The sequence below is a fragment of the Stegodyphus dumicola genome, chromosome 4 (genome assembly GCF_044657685.1).
Source record: "Stegodyphus dumicola isolate Sdum_Otavi_A_Nest chromosome 4, ASM4465768v1".
Classification (NCBI taxonomy): Eukaryota; Metazoa; Arthropoda; class Arachnida; order Araneae; family Eresidae; genus Stegodyphus; species Stegodyphus dumicola.
The window spans coordinates 69,621,779-69,639,316 of record NC_140771.1 but is presented as its reverse complement, the minus strand read 5'-3'; the positions used below and the strand labels follow the sequence as shown (position 1 = coordinate 69,639,316).

The following is a 17,538-nucleotide window of genomic DNA, read 5'->3' as shown; positions in this document are numbered from 1 at the left end:
ACAGCCCTTAGCAGATGAAAAAGTAACATTGCCATGGTAATATATCACTGAAACTTAATTCTATATGAACAGAGAAACAAATGTAAAACTATGTAGATTTTATATCAACCTTTGTCAATTTCAATGGTAACTAACATAGGTGTCTTATTTTAATGTGCTTGAAGAAGTGAAATCTATGTCAATTATCTACTGATTTTCTTAATGTTATGGGATTATTTGCCTTTTGTTTCTTAATTTGATGATTAGTACATGAAGCAAGTTTATAAATTGCTTAAATTTACTATATATAATTACAAAACTATTTTTTTAAAAACAAAATATAAAATATGCCTAACATATATATATATACACACCATAATTTATAAGAAATTAAATTACTTAATTGTTAAAAGAACATGTAGTGGGGCAATTTCTGTTTTTATTACAAAAATACAATTACTCTTTATTGCACTGTCTGCCACAATAAAGGGGCCAAAGACCCACAGGTCAATCGCAGCTGATATTAAAACCTAAATATTGATTTTTCTTAAAGAGAAAATTTATATAGGGTGATTAAAAAATACAGTCAAAAGTCTTTAATTTGGACTCGTCGGGACTTCGGCGATTCCGGATTATTGATCATCAGTTTAAATCTGGTAAGATGGCATGCAGAAATTATAAAATTAAAAATATGAAACCGTAATTTATAAAATAATGAGCAATTATGATCTAAAGGGTATCAAAATTTACAAAAAAAGAAGCTTAACATTTATTTGTTTACTTTATTAAACATTTCTTTCAACGCGCACATGCGTAAAGCATACATTACGCATAGCCGAAATTAGAAAATTGCAACCAGAAAACTATTTGATTTGTATTCGTGATATTTATAATGATGAGGAATTTGATTTAAATCATATCAAAGACGGAGTACATCGAGATGAAATACAACATTTAGTAAGGAATTATAAGCTGAATAAAATAAAAACATCTGCCCTGAAGATAACGATAGTGCTGACAGATCAACTTCCAGTTAATTGCGCGCCACGACGTCCCCCCCCCCCGCGCAGAGCAGCGTGAAATTGAAAAATAGATTTTGGAACGGTTAAATAAACAAAGGATATGCCTTTATCCATTTTTTGTAGCCATTCCACTTTTTGTTTGATGGACATCGAAACATACTTTCGTTTTCTAGATCCTTTGGGAGCTCCAGCATCGGAAATTCTATTTGACATAATCGAAAGTTCAAGCTTACTTTTTATAAAATTGCTCTTACAGTCTGCAAAAAATAATAAGCCGGATCCAACTCGAAGATTAAGGAACAACGCAATCATCAACATTAACTGAAATAGATAATTAGATAATTTTAGCTTATACCGTCCGTTATACATTAAACGTGCACGCGAAAACGTATTCTGCGCTTGCGCAGACGCATATGCGCAGTTGTAAAGGTCTTGCACGCACGCATAAATGCCTATGCGCATGCGTCAACGCGGCGCATGCGCAGATAGGTTTTAGCTTTGAGGTCTGGATTATAGATTATTCCGGATTATGGGTGTCCGAATTAACGACTTTTGACTGTATCTGGCAAAAATGTGAAGACAGATAAGCAGTTTTTTTTACCGGGGTCAGTGGAAATGACACATTAAGAGGATGACACGTAAGAGTGGAATGACTTTTACCTGCATACTGATCTCAGCAGTAACGCCTACTGCTGAGATCAGTGCACGGGTAAAAGTGGTACACTGGCATAAATCATTAATAATGATTAATAATAATAATTAATAATGATTTATTTCAGATGCTTGAAATACTATGAAGATTTCAGGTATGATTACGTGAGCTTGCTGTTATGCATTTTATCTATAGGAGTGCAGATGAAATGGAGCAGCCAATTAAAAGATGGACACAGAATGATTTGTAAGTACACGGCTACTAAATGGACAAATGTTTCAGTATATTAACCAGGTGATATCACAGAACTTCCCCACTGCATTGGACAAGGCAGACATGCTCCCTGCCTATCATGATCACTAGACTTTACACGCATGGATTTCATCTTCTGGGGACACATTAAGAATATGATCTTTTAAAGTGACATTGAATTTGATGAAAAGCCAGATTGTGAGTTACTACTGGAAACGGCTATGAAATGCCTATGATCTTTGCTAATGTATCCAGATTCATGCACCGCTGCTGTGTTATCTTATATTAATGTTGGTAGTTGCACTTTCAAGCACTTATCCCTAAAAGGTTTGTTTCTTTTAACATTTCTTGTGTTTCTTACTTACCAGTTATTCATAACCTCCTTACAAGCACTACTTCCCCACACATATTCCATTCCAAAATCTGCTTATTTTACTCTTTACATCTTTGCCTAGTATTTTAGAAGTACCATATTTATCCAAACTTGTCATTCATATCTCAATCAATACATGCTACTAAACTGATGTATCATTATTTTGATATTCTATATTTTTTTCACATCAAGCATTTTTAAATCTGCATTGATACTCTTAAAAAAAAAAAAAAAAAAAAAAAAAAAAAAACTACTTTTGAATAAAATTCTTATGTCCTGATAGAAAGATAAAGTTACAAAAAATATGTCAATAATCTCCAGATGTTGTAAAATATAGAGTAACATAAATGCAATAAACTAAAAAAATGCATACATGTCAGTTTCATTAGCAAATGTATTAAAAAGTAAATGCATTTTTACTGCATAAGACAGCAATATAAAAAATAAAATATTCATCAATTAACATACCTGAACAATTTGATCAAAACGAACATTAGCACACAGAAATGTTTGTTGACTGACATCAAATCCACTAAGGTAAGTTTCTTCAACTTCCTCTCCACTAAGCGTTAAAACCCTAAAAATATTATTTCACATTAACTACAAATTACTCTGTAGAGGTTAAACTAACAATTTTATCCAAGATTTTAAACAAAAATAAAACCTAGAACAAAAAATACAAAATCACATAATTTTATACAGGGTTCATAGCCACATTTAAGTTAAAAAAATAAGCACCTATAAGCACTTTTCAAGCACATTTTAAGAGGGGGGGGGGAAAAAAAAAAAAAAAAAAAACCTGTTTAATTTCATATATACACAACTGCATAACCTTAAAATAAAAGTGAGAGTTAACCGTAATTCAAAATCCGAGAAATTCAGTATTTAAAGAGAGAATCAACATTACTCAACCATGGTAAACAATTGCAATTATTTTTTAATTGCAAATAACAGTTCAATTTATAGAACTAGTTTACAATGAGGGGGGGGAGGATCCTATGTAAAACTAAACTATATTACAAGATTTAACGATGAAATATTAGTTTAAGGAAAATTAATAATAATAAACTGTATTTATTATATTCATACAAAGTACTTAACAACATAAAAAAAGAAACAAGAAAAAAAGATTTATGCTTATTAATTAAATTTTAATTTAATAATTTATGCTTATAATTAGTAATATTACTTTTCTTTTTGATTTTTTTTCTTTTTTTTCATTAATATTTGAATCCAAATCTCTTAAGAGAGTTTGTTTTTCACAAATAGTTTTTAACATTTCATTAGATTTATTTAAAAGTTAAAAAGTTACTTTTGTAACTTCAGCCTTTTCAGCAAGTTCATTTGCTTTATTTTCAAGCACTTCTTTTTCTAAGAGAGTTTTCTTTATTTTAAGAGAAATCAATTCATTTGTTGATTCTGCTGCTTTTCTTTTTTTTTTCTTTTTTTTTCAATAATTTCTTTCTTTCTTTTTTTTTTTTTTTTTTTCTTCTGCTCTTCCAAATATAACTGGTACTGTGAATGAGCTGATGTAGCTGCCACTCTCATCTCTTTCGTAATTGACACATTGTGTATCTATCCCACCAGCATGTTTCACATAATCACAAACTATGCACTGCGCAATGTACGAATTCCCCCCCCCCCCCGATTTTCTGTTTCTATATTTTTATTGATGCTAAATCCTCATTCAACAGAGGCTTGCTCATGGGAAAGAATAAAGATAATTTTAAATGCTTCCCACAACTTGAAGTATTTTCCATTAATGAATGTGTGCAAAAAAGTATCTAATCTCATTTTTCTCACATCATAGGTTTTAAATTCTGTAAGGTCTGGCTGGACAACATTTTCATTCTTCTTCTGCAATACGATCTTTTTGGGAAAAATGCATCAATATACTTTTCATTTTCTCGTATGCTTTTGTGCTGTTTTGCACCATATAATTTGGATTCACAGAAACAGCATTTCGAATCAGTGAATAATTTAACTGGACATTTCTCAATCAGCTTTTCAAGCATTTGTAAAATAAAAGTTTGTGAGTCACGTTAGGTAATCTTTATCCATGATTTCTTTTTTAGCGTATAGTTCTTGCAAGAGCTTATCAGCATTAAATTCCAAACAAATTTTGGTTATTTATTAACAATACCTTTCTCTGAAAAATCAAAGTTACATAAATATTTTAGTGATGAACTGATTTTTAACATGTGCTCCTCTTTTATAATTTTAAAATGCTGCAAAAGTTGCTTTACTAATTTGTGCAAATCAAAAGCAAGCAAAAAAAAAAAAAAAAAAAAAAAAAAAAAGGAACAAGTGGTTCATCACTTTGGTAAAGTTCCAAAAAGGGTTTGACCAATTCAGCTTCAGCCACACAAATGAAAAAAAGTAATTTTACAGGCATTAATTTGTCTTTAATTGCGTTTCTTATTATTTCATAAGATTCACAAGTTATTTTTGCATATTTTCCATTCTCAATTAGCTTGACATAACCTTTTATATCTTCCCAAATCTCAAAAGCACGCAAACATATTGGTACATTCTTCTAGCCACCTATGGTTACAAAATTTTAATGGCAAAGTCTTATGCACACTCGCTGTTAAAAAACCTTCTCGACGTGCTGCAGAATCTTTGAATAGATGGTACAGTGCTTCTAAAATGGAAGGTATATCCCAGCTTGTAGTGGATGCTCCTTTACAGAAAGCATTGTTCAAAATATGCAAACCACAACTACCAATAGATATACATTCAATGCCATATTCCTTTTTCAATTCATGTTAGAGGGTTTCATAAAACTTCCAATTTACGACTGGCCCATCCATACTTATTTCTAGCAGCTTCTTTATAACTAGTTTTTTAACTGCCATTTGAAAACTTTCAAAAATATTAGCAGTTGTTGCATGCCCCATTAAAACAGAGGTCAAAAATCGAGTTACAACTTTATTTTGGTCAGGATGCCAATATCTGATATGCAAATCTAATTGCTTTTTTTGATTTGTTTTATTCAAAGTCTCGTCAAATAACAATGTGAAGTGAGATAGCTTCTTAAATTCGTCATACATGAGCCTCTGAAAATAAGGTGTTAATCCAAAATGGCAAAGATAAGCAAGCTTTCTCTCACTACAAGAAAAGCGTCTTGCTATAACACTGTCAGGGAACATAATTGAAAAAATTTTGACCATGTCACTGCTAGATCTGTAATGACTTGTCACCACTTTCAAACACCACAAAATTTCAGTATCCAAAACATCTTTTGAAGCTCCCAAAGCATCATCTAAAACATTGGAATTTCCCGAAGCACTTGGGGAACTGGACGGTGCAACACTAGCAGGATTTGATTTGGGAAAAAAGCTTGTTATTCCACAAATAGCCATAGTTTTCTCCTTCAGAAATTTTTTATGCTTGGCACCTAGAAATAAATAGAATTTATTGTACATTTATTTACTTTTCCACTAATATTAATATTTAAATAATTTAACTTAAATCAAAATTCTGAACATTTTCTAAATTTTCATTATAGGATAGTTTTCTCTGAACAGATATTGCAAAGTAATTTAAGTAAAAAAAAAAAAAGGGAGGGGATATTTCTGAAATTGCCTCATTCAGTCATCCTTTATACAGCAAAAGCTTAACTAACCGGCATGCTCAAAAATTGCCGATTGACGGATATCTGAAAATTCCGGATTGTGGAGTGTAACAGGAAAAAGATGGGATTAGATTGTAGTCGTTTTTTAGATTTTTCGGCTAAATCCTTTGGGCATTTCGACATACGCATTAAATATCATTTTTAAGAATATTTCTGTATCTTTCGCCACATCGCAATATTTAGAATGCAAAATATAATAAACATCTTAATTTAATATACAGTAGATAACACATGTTGCTCTTGACTTAAAAAAAAAAAAAAAAAAAAAAAAAAAAAAAGCCAACCAAACTGGATATTCTGCTTAGCAAGCACAGTAAAACTATTTTAAGTGCTTATAAACAAATTCAAGATTGAATAGCAAAACTAATTATCTTTGCAAAATATAGTAAAAGGTATTGCGCAATACGCGCACCTTAATTCTTTCGCAAGTGTTATTACGCAATCAACAGCTGCCAGTATTTGGAGAATAAAAAACTAAATAAAGGAAAAGAATGAGACCTACAAATCTGGAGAGTTTTAGATTGTAATTTTGAACAGACTGTGTTAAATTTCTGGAATATAATCACGCTTCGCTTGGTTTGGTAGACCGCAGAACTTTTAATAAATAAAAATAAGTACTTTAGTCGCTTTGCTGCGAACTGTAACGGTTTGAATATCCGAGATTTTTTGCAGAAAGGGGAGGAAGATCCGGAACCTTATGACCCCTCTCTTCCGTATCGTAGAATGCACTGGCAAAAAAATTGAAAATGTAAGCCCAAAATTGAAGATACACATGAAATATAAAAATAATAGGAAGAGGTGGGAATATAGTAAATGAACAGTATGACAAAAGCATTTCAAAAGCAGAAAATGAAAATTTAAAAATAAATAAATCAGCGGTCCATGGGAGATTTAAATTTTTTATTTTCACACAAGAATTAATAATTATTAAATAGAAAAAAGTTTACTTACGATCCATGTGACACTTTAAAGCAGACTCTCCCATACTTGCTATGTTGATTTCAGTTTTACACCAGGAACACATGGCCTTGCGATTATTTTCGCTTTTTTTTAAGCCATTCAGAATATTCTTCCTTTGAAAGCCAATCTGTGTTAAAAACACACTTACCCATTTCAGCATTTACTGCAGATATATTATAAATATTCCCACATATTCGATAACGATCGTAAAACGCGAATATGAACTGACCTCGTGGGATTAGGAACGTCTATAGTCTGTGGATGGGAGGAAAAGTATGTGAAATATACCTGAATTTTTTACCCCTTTCACAACTCTTTGATCAATAGAACGACGTTCACCTGTCTCTACTCGCACGAGTTAAAGGTTACGTTAATGGGGAGAAAGCTATTTTCGGAAGTATGATTCACAATCTGACCATCCAGATGAGAAAGTTGTTTATTTAGTTGCCGCTTTGCTACAGAAAAAAAGGCACTAAAAAAGAAAAAAGCACCTATAAGTGCTTTTATAATTTATTTTCAAATATAAAGACTTACAAGCACTTATAAGGAACGTTACGAACCCTGTTTATAGCAACATAAATTCTGCAGCAGATTTAGAGCAATGTACTTATATAACATTATAGGTAACTTCATATACTTTAAAAATACTGTATCTTAAACATCAACTGAATAACCAATCATCTAACAAAATTAAATCATAGTAAAACTGTGAATTACACCGAGAGCGACAATGATAAATTTTGCTCATAAATAATACACTAAATAAACATAATGATTAATATTTAACTTCTGACTTCAATTTAAATTTAGATTTACATAAATATTTAGTTCTACAAAATACAGCTGATCCGTAAATTCAAGGTTAGAATTACTAACTATCCACACCAAAAAATTTAGCACTGATGTAGTACGCAATCTACACTTTTTACTTATTTATTTATGTCTTAGATGGCACCATTAAAATGTTACTTAAAAATAGCCTTTTAATGGTGCCATATACACTAGAAAAGAAAACCTACCAAAGATGAGCACGTGAAAAAGGTTGATGTGTGTGAATTTATTACCTTCTAGATTGAGAAATCTTTCCAAACAAAGATAAGGTTTAAAAGTGTTGGTACTTACGAATTAGCGCAGTTTGGCAACTTTTACCAAGGCGGATGCAATAATATGTACAGGCCAAAGTGGGCATGTTGTCTTTAATTTTTGTAAACCCAGCTTATGGGTAATATTTTGTTTATTAAGAACATTATTATTATAAATAAGTTTCCTTACAATTTTGAAGGAAACCTTTCCTAGTGCTTGAGATAGCTAGACACATAAAATAATAGTAAATTTACTGTCACTAGGCAAAATCTGAAATTACAAATACAGTCAAAAGTCATTAATCTGGACTCGTCGGTACTTCGGCGATTCCGGATTATCGATTTTTACGGGTTATAGATCATCAGTTTAAATCTGGTAAGATGGCATGCAGAAATTGTAAAACTAAAAATATGAAACCGTATATTATGAAATAAAGAACAATTGTGATCTAAAGGGTATCAAAATTTACAAAAAAAAAGCTTAATATTTATTTGTTTATTTTATTAAACATTTCTTTCAATGTAAGTTGTTTAAGTTGCTTCGTTTTTTATGTGATAATACATTCTCTTTATTTCTATAAACAGACATAATTTCTTGTTCAGTTACAAAGTTCCGCTGTTCCAAGTCCTATAATTGCTGTGTCGAGAATACCGACTAATTTGTCAATGGAAATTTTTTTGTTTTCAATAACCTGTGTCACTTTTTTCACTATCGGAAGCGAATTATAATGACGATGAATTTGATTTAAATCATATCAGAGTACATCGAGATGAAATACTACATTTAGTAAGGAATTATAAGCCAAATAAAATAAAAACATCTGCCTTGAAGATAAGGATAGTGCTGACAGATCAACTTCCAATTAATTGCGCGCCGCAGCATTAAAGATAAACAAACATTAAAGTTTAGATAAACAAAGGATATGCCTTTATCCATTTTTTGCAGCACTTCCACTTTTTGTTTAATGTACTTCAAAACATACTTTCGCTTTGTAGATCCTTTACATATTAATAAATATATATCAGAAATTCTATTTGACATAATCGAAAGTTCAAGCTTACTTTTATAAAATTGCTCTAACAGCATGCAAAAAATAATAAGCCGAATCCAATTCGAAGATTAAGGAACAACGCAATCTGTAACATTAACTGAAATAGGTAATTTTAGCTTAGCTTATACTGTCCGTTATACAATAAACGCGCATTCGTAAACGTATTTTGCGGACACGCGTATTCGCAGCCGTAAAGGTCTTACGCGCATGCGTCAACGCGCCGCATGCACAGAAAGTTTGTAGCTTTGAGGTCCGGATTATGGGTGTCCGAATTAATGACTTTTGACTGTATAATATCAAAACTGCATTTAAGACATGCTGTTGAAGTAAATAGTTAAAAGATTTCTCTCAGTAAGTCAAATGGGATTCTTTCTTTCTGATGAAGTTTTGAAATAATAACATATAAAAATAATATATGATAAAAAAACTACTCTTTAGATATACAATCTACATTCATTATAATTTTTAGTAGAATATTTTGTCAAAAATTGAAATTCTTTAAATATTTTCATAATTTTTCTTAAAGTTTTGAATGATTTTATTACCTATGAATTCTTATAGAACCTTATTTTTTCTTACTCGATTATTTTGGTATTATATTCCAACATATGAAAGATGCCTTAAGAAAGCAGCAGAATAAGACACTTAATCTTAAACTATCAGCTTTCTTTCTTTTTTTAAAGTCACCAGAACTGCTGATTCCCCACCCCACCCAAAAAATTAGATGTACACCTTAACCATGCATCAGTTCCATAAGATTTAACCCAAAAGTGATTTTGAAAGCTTTTCCTCCCCCATGAAATTTGAATTGAAAACAATCTGCATATTTTGTTCTTCAGTTTCAGTATTTAGAGCATATACTAGGTATCCCCCCCTCCTTAAAATAAAAGCACTGTCTTAACTGATAAATGCAAGCAGCTGTTACACCAAACAATTAATGCATAAAACAAAGAAACAGTATTATTAAGAAATTTCAGTAAATGCCTGTTAATAATTACATATTCAAGGACTTAAAGTATTTATTTATTAATTTCTTTACATAGGAAAATTAATTTTTAACTACCACTATTACCTAGAAGAATAAGCAAGGTAAAAACCTTTCTTACAGTTACACACAATAACCAAATGGCAAAGGTTCCAGCAAATATTTACAACGCTCATAATGAATATTAATAATTAAATAGCTTTGCAGAAACCATCTGAAGCTGTTTTTTCCCCATGAGAAAATAAGATAAAATAATAATAATAATAATAATAATAATAATAATAATACCGTGTTTGCCCAACAAAGGATAAAATAAGAGTATCATCAAATTCAATGCCATCCACTTTCAAAGGCCACATGCCTTTCACTCCTGGCAGATCTATGCTAGCATGTTCATGAATTCCAATGCCATTGCGAATAATACGCAAAGAGCCTTCTTTAAAAGCTCCAGAACAAGTAACAAGCTAGGGGGGAATAAATAAATAACAATTAATATCATTATAACAAAATTTTAAACAAATTCTTAAACTTAAAATACATGAATATAGCATTACCGGCAGCTTAAATTTCAACAAACCTTCTCAGTTTAAATGTTAAAATTAGCATACAATAAAGTTTAGGTGAATGCACAAATTTAGTCAATACACACAAGTGACTTGTGTGTCAATAAAAGTCACACAAGTTATTAGCATTATTAATAACACACGAAGAAGTACTTTCACATATGTGTATTTGGCACTATGTTTTTGTTTTCTCCTATCTCTTTTCCCGGCGGGAGGGGGAGGGGCAAAATTTCGCAAATTGCCAGAATATCACACATATTCGAAACATGCCGTAGTGAAGTGCTTAAAGAAATTTCATCATTTTATGAAATAACAAACTTTTTATTTTTCAGACAAAAAACTAAGACATTTCAAGCACAAGGATCTTCAATGCAACTTCAAATAAGCTTCTCTCAAGTGCTAGGACATCTACATTACTTGCTGGATATTTATTTGAGAGCATAGCAACACAAACAACAATCTTAAACTTTTTTCCTCACAGAGAACTTTTCGAAGAAAAGTTTTTTTTTCTTAGAATAGAAGAATTTATTTATGAATGATTTTTGGGGTGATTATATTACTTTGCTCTTGAACTTCTTCTGTTAAACCATATGCAGTCAACCTTTCATCAGATAAAGCAAACCTTTTGTCTCCTACAGGCAGCTTTCATTAGAGGAACGATTTCTTTGAGATATGTTCTGTTTAAATGATGCATCACTGGACTGATGACGGATGATGAAACTTTTCCTTTCTTTAGCATTTGTGCTGCCATGGTTTTGTGCTACACTGATTTTTTTTTTTTTTTAAATCATTTCCATTTACAAATTTATTCCAATTTAAATCATTTCCATTACAATTTTTTTAAAAATCATTTCCATTATTTAAGTCCCCATTTACAAATTAAGCTTCAGTTTTGTTTTCATTTAATAAAACAGGAACAGATTCATATTTTTTATAATTATTTTGATTATACTATTTCAGAACTTTTCAGTTTCAAAACTTTTTTCATCAACTGTCAGTCAAAAGCCATTTGGCATTACCTTCTTATATTCGGTTCTGATCATCAGATCACCTAATATATCTTCATAATTTAATATATAATACTCAACCAAATAGTGACAAAATATTTTACCATCCAGATCAACAACTGGTTTAGGTTTACTAATTACTAACTATCAACAACTGGTTTAGGTTTAGAAATTACTATAGAAACAAATAAAGGCTTTCTTCCTAATCTTTTTCAGTCCAGTATGAGTTAATTTAATAATTTCTTTCTCAAACTCTGATCCACTTTCAGAATTCGTAACTTCAACATATGATTCTTCAGGAGTGCTTTCTTGGTGCTATCCTTTACTGCACTCATTACTTCTACAGGGTTCGTAGCCACATTTTAGTTAAAAAAATAAGCACCTATAAGCACTTTTCAAGCACATTTTAAGGAAAAAATAAGCACCTGTCTAATTACATTATACACAACTGCATAACCTTAAAAGAAAAATTAGACTTGTAATTTTAAATATGGGCAATGCAATATTTATTAATAGAATGAGCATTACTTCAACCATGGAAAACAATTAACTTTTTTTTTTTTTAAATTTTAAATGAGAGTTCAATTTACAGAATTAGTTTACAATGAGAGAAAAAAAATTATGCAGAACTAAACTATATTACAAGATTTAATGATGAAATTTAAGTTCAAAATAAAAAAAATAAATAATAATAAGCCATATTAATTGTATTCGTTTGGCACCTAATCATAAATACAATTTATTTTTCGACTCATATTAATATTTAAATAATTTAACTTAAATCAAAATTCTGAATATTTTCTAAACTTTCATTACATAACAGTTTTTACTTAACATATATTCCAAGCAAAGTAATTTAAGTAAAAAAGAGGTCTATTTCTGAAATCAGAAGATGGGAAATTGCTTCATGCAGTCATCCTTTAACAGTAAAAGCTTAACTAACCCGCATACTCGGAAATTGCCGAATATTCCAGATAGTAACTGGAAAAAGAGGAGTGGGGGAGATTGTAGCTGTTCTTTAGATTTCTCGGCTAAATAAATGATTTTGATATTTCAATATGTGCATCATATAAAATAAAGAACTAAATAAAGGAAAAGAAAGAGACTTAACTAATCTGGGGTGTTTCTGATTCTAATTTTCAACAGACTGCGTTACATTTCCGGGACAGAATCAATCTTCGCTTGGGTTGGGCAGACCGCAAAAACTTTTAGTCCTATTCAATCCAGTTTGGACAGTGACAAAAAAAAAAAAAAAAAAAAAAAAAAAAAGAAGTCCGCTGCTTCAATATTAGAGATTTTGCAGAGAAAGGGGAGAACCTCCCAACCTCTGTACTGTATAATGTATTGGGAAAAAAAAAGGAAATTATTTTGACTATTCGATTACTTTCCTTTTATTTAAGCCATTCCGAATATTATTCCTTAGAAAGCTAATCTATGTAAAAACACACCCATTGTTGGAAGTTTATCTATACTTTAGCAGTTACTGCAACTATATTATTATACATATTCATGCATATGCTCATAATATAGGCATAACAATCATAATAAACACAAATATGAACTGACCACGCAGAACGAGAATGCAAATTATTAAAATCTTGATAGAAATTCAAGCGTGGGTAGTATTTGGGTGTGAGGAAAAGAATACCGAATGTACCGGAATTTTCTACTGTTTTGGCAATTCTTTGACCAATAGAACAACGTGCACCTGTCTGTACTCTCGCGAGCACCATAGGTTACGTTAATGCAGAGAAAGGGGAGAAAAGTAATTTCTGGGAGTATGATTCACCATCTGACGTTGCATATAAGGAAGAAAAGTTGTTTATTTAGTTTCACTTTGGTACGGGGAAAAAATGCGTGTTCATTAAAAAAAAAGGATTAAAAAAAAAAAAGCACTAAAAGCAAAAAATAAGCACTAAAAACAAAAAAATAAGGGCTTTAAAGAAAAAGTAAGCACTTATAAGGACCTTTATATTTTATTTTCAAATATAAGGACTTATAAGCATTTGCAAGGACCGCTATGAACCGTTTTACTTTGTCCAGTCCAATGGTCCCGATCGAGTTCCTCAACATACGGAAATTTTGTCATTCTTCTCCTCCAATGGCACAATAATCATGATTAAAAAGTTCTGTCATGATGGGTCAAAATCTCTTTCAATATCATTTTCATAAAGGTTCAACTCATCTTGTCTAGACAGCTTTGATAAGGACTGTTTTGCAAAAATTTATGTATTGTAATCTAGACAAAATGACTTCACACAAAAGCCTAGTTTTAAAACAACTATTTTCTTTCTCATGCATCCACATATTGCTTCAGTTCCATATCTTCAGGAAGCAAAACTGTATTATTTAGAACATAAGGTTTGCATTATACGAGAATATAAGGGCCTTCAAAATCTGTTCATCAACTGTAGACAAAATGTAAGTATCTCTACTGTCAACTATACTGGGCTCTGATGTTTCTGGATGAGGTATTACTTAAGTAACCTTACAAGATTTCCTTTCAGCTCCTTCATACAGTGGCATTAATTCAATGCTCCCCTTTTGTTTTATAAATATATCTAGAGAGGCTTTTATCAGATCTAATTCAGGACATTTATATACAAGCCAGATCCAATTCGAATATTAAGGAACAACGCAATCTGCAACATTAACTGAATTAGATAATTTTAGCTTAGCGTATACCGTACGTTATACATTAAACGCGCATTCGTAAACGTATTTTGCGCATGCGCATATTCGCAGCCGTAAAGGTCTTACGCGCATGCGTCAACACGACACATGCGCAGAAAGTTTGTAGCTTTGAGGTCCGGATTATAGATCATTCCGGATTATGGGTGTCCGAATTAATGACTTTTGACTGTATTTAAAGAAATTTCAGCATTTTAGTCGAATAAAAAACTTTTTTTTTTCAGACTTACAAAACTAGGAAACTTCCAGCATGAGGACCTTTAATGCATACTTGCCAACCTATGACACTCAAAAATCAGGAGATTTTTCAATGTTAAAAAGACATTTTAAATGATAAAAATATAGTTTTTAATAATGAATTAACTTTAAATAGTTATTAATTCTTAAATGCAAGCAACACAAAAATACCTTACAGATGAAAAACATTTTTATTACTTGCATCATTTAAGAAAACAAACAAACAAACAAAACAAAAAAAAAAGACACTTTAGCCAGTCTTCGTACACAAATGTTACGAACAGTGACAGATTTTTCTTTCATTAAGAAAGAAACTTCATAATTGTTTTCATAGCAATTGCCACTTTGGCCTGCTTTCACTAATAAAAGATTTTCTAATATGTCATCACTAATATTAGATCTAAATTTAGTCCTCGTTTTCACAACAATAAAATTCTCTCACACTCTGCATTACTATGAGGAACTGTCAAAATGGCCAACACAATTCTAAACAGTTCACTATATTTTAAAATTCCGTCAGCACCTTTCAGTTTTCCAATTAAACTCCACTGGGTGTCAATCCTAGTTGATTTTATAGTTTCATTTAAGTTTCTAATCGTAAACTGCAAAATTGTGACTGCAATATATCAGTGGCAAGATCAATATCCTCATCTTTCATGACTAAATAAAGTAACACAAGAAATCTGTTCAAAAAGTACCTTATATCAGAAAAAGATGCATTTGCTAGAGCAGAAACATCAGCAACTTTAGCATGCAAAATCACTTCATTGTTGATTGGAAATTTATGTCGTATGTAATCACATACTCGACAGAAGTAACTTCTAACATGAAGATAAAACTTATTTTTGTCTTCTTCTGAAAGTTCTTCCATTACTTTTGTAATTGCAGCTCCTGTTACCAAATCTTCATCTTTCTATTTCACCATAAATCACATCATATATAGAATTACAAGACAAAACACAGGCTGGTTTTACAAACTTTGATAAAATGTCTTTAAACAGTTCATAAATCATTGATTGCAAAACATGAATTAATGGAATTCTGATTTGTAGAACTGTGTTAAGAACATCGCATGATGGGAAAATGAATTGTAAAAAAAAGGAAAAAGCTTTGTTAAGGTCCAAAGAAAAAACATAAATATTCGTTCCTCACAAGATAAACTTACAGTAATCGAAAAATGTTTCGTGTGTTGAGCAATTTTTTTTATTTTGAGAGAAATCTGTATCAGCTTTATGCTTATATTTTGCAGTATTATTTTGAGAACTGCCAGTTGAATGGTGCAGAAATTTATTTTTCTCAAACCTATTTTTAACAACGGAAGTAGTAACTACATCTCCATTTACATTAGGTATTTTATAACTTTCAATAGAGCCTTTTATCTCAACTCGAAGCATTTACTTCTTTAAAAAATGCAAGAAGTGCGTTCTATTGATCGAGGATTCTAGATAAGCATTTCTTTAGACAGCCAGTGTGTACACATGTTTCAAAATTTTTCTCATTTCAGTATTATGCAGCTGTTGGAACTGTTTCAATTTTTCCTTCCTTTTAGAGCTCCTTTCAAGATAATAATAAATATTAACAATGTGTTCATCCACATTTATTGGTAAAGAAGCTGCCCCCTTTTTAGCTGCTAAATTTAGGTGACAAGTGCACCTCATAATCTGCAAATCTGAATTTTCCTTTCTTAAGATGCCTGCAATACCAGTCTTCAAGGCCTACCATTACCGTTGCATTATTGGCACTAAGTGCTAAGCAATTATCCAGAGGGACTGTGTTTTCTTTTAAAGTTTTAATAATTAGCTTGCTATATTAAAGCCTGTTGAACGCCCTTCAAAAATGGGGACAGAGAGTGAACTGCACCAATTTCTGAAGACTCTAGACTTAAAAAACAACAACAATTAGATACAGTTTTGTATTGGTATTATTGCTTCTATCTGTAGAGAGGCGGAACGGAGCTGTTTCAATGCAATCAATAACTGAAGATTTATTCTTCAAACCCATTTCTTTAACAATTGCACCTGTTTTGGTTCTTGCACTTTAATATTTCTTAGCGATTTCACTATCAGGAAACATCTTTCTAAATAAAGCTGCAGCGTGATCCCATGCATTCAGTGGCAGGTTGTGCTCCAGTAAAAAGGCAGAGAACAGGCACTTTGCATTACTAAATTTTTAATCCTTTGTTTCCAAAGAAAAATTTAATTTTTCGTTTTTTTCAAAACAATTCATGTTGTTCTTGTGTTCGCACATGTTTGAGAACATCCACCCTTCCACCATGCGAAATTGAAAAATCGCAACGACAGACGGTACACATCGCAAATTTATTACATTTCCTTGAGGAAATAATGGAAGGAAATTCAACTGTGTACGATTTTCAAAAGGTACATGAGTATTTCACCTTTCTCGCAGACATAACAAAAGATAATAATTTCTAAAACTATTTTCCGAAGGCACGTGTACTCGCACAACTCAAGACAAGACGGACGAAATAACTAAAGAACATCTAAATAACAGCTTCGAGCTTGCTTTGTGCTCATTGGCTAATATATGCCAGATGACACGCAGTGGAGCTCAATGCCCACTGGAGAACTGGAGAACGATGTTTCTGGATACGTATGCTCTCACTCACAAAGCAGAAATTATCATCTGATTCGCAAGGTTTTGTTTTAGATAAAATCCAGAGAAAATTCAATTGCTTTCAGACATCACAAATAACTTTTTTTTGTTCATATAACGAAGTATTAAGCCAAGTTCCATAAAAATTGCGAGAAATTTTAAGAATAAGAAAAAGTTGGGAGAAGTATATTGTAAATCGGGTTGGCGGGAGAGCGGCTGAAAATCAGGAGAGTTGGCAACTCTGTTAATGCATCTGCAAGCGAGCATCTTTCAAGAACGGCGATTTCTACATTTCTCATTGGATATTTACTTGGTAGTGTAGTAAAACAAAAAATATTAAAATGCATGTAACTAAATAAAATACTGATTGATTACTTTATGAATTACATTCATCTAATATAATTCTAAAACACCTTGAACTTTTTAAGTTGGA

General features: G+C 31.3%; 1 protein-coding gene across 1 annotated transcript in view; it reads right to left on the bottom strand.

Moving 5' to 3' along the window:
* pic (DNA damage-binding protein pic) overlaps nt 1-17,538 on the bottom strand; it is a 136,213-nt gene that overhangs the window by 71,715 nt on the left and 46,960 nt on the right. Inside the window, exons 9-10 of the mRNA XM_085815050.1 lie at nt 10,283-10,458; nt 2,747-2,855 (exon numbers count right to left, since the gene is read on the bottom strand). Of these exons, the coding sequence (XP_085671176.1) occupies nt 2,747-2,855; nt 10,283-10,458 (285 nt within the window). The remainder of the gene's footprint in view (nt 1-2,746; nt 2,856-10,282; nt 10,459-17,538) is intronic.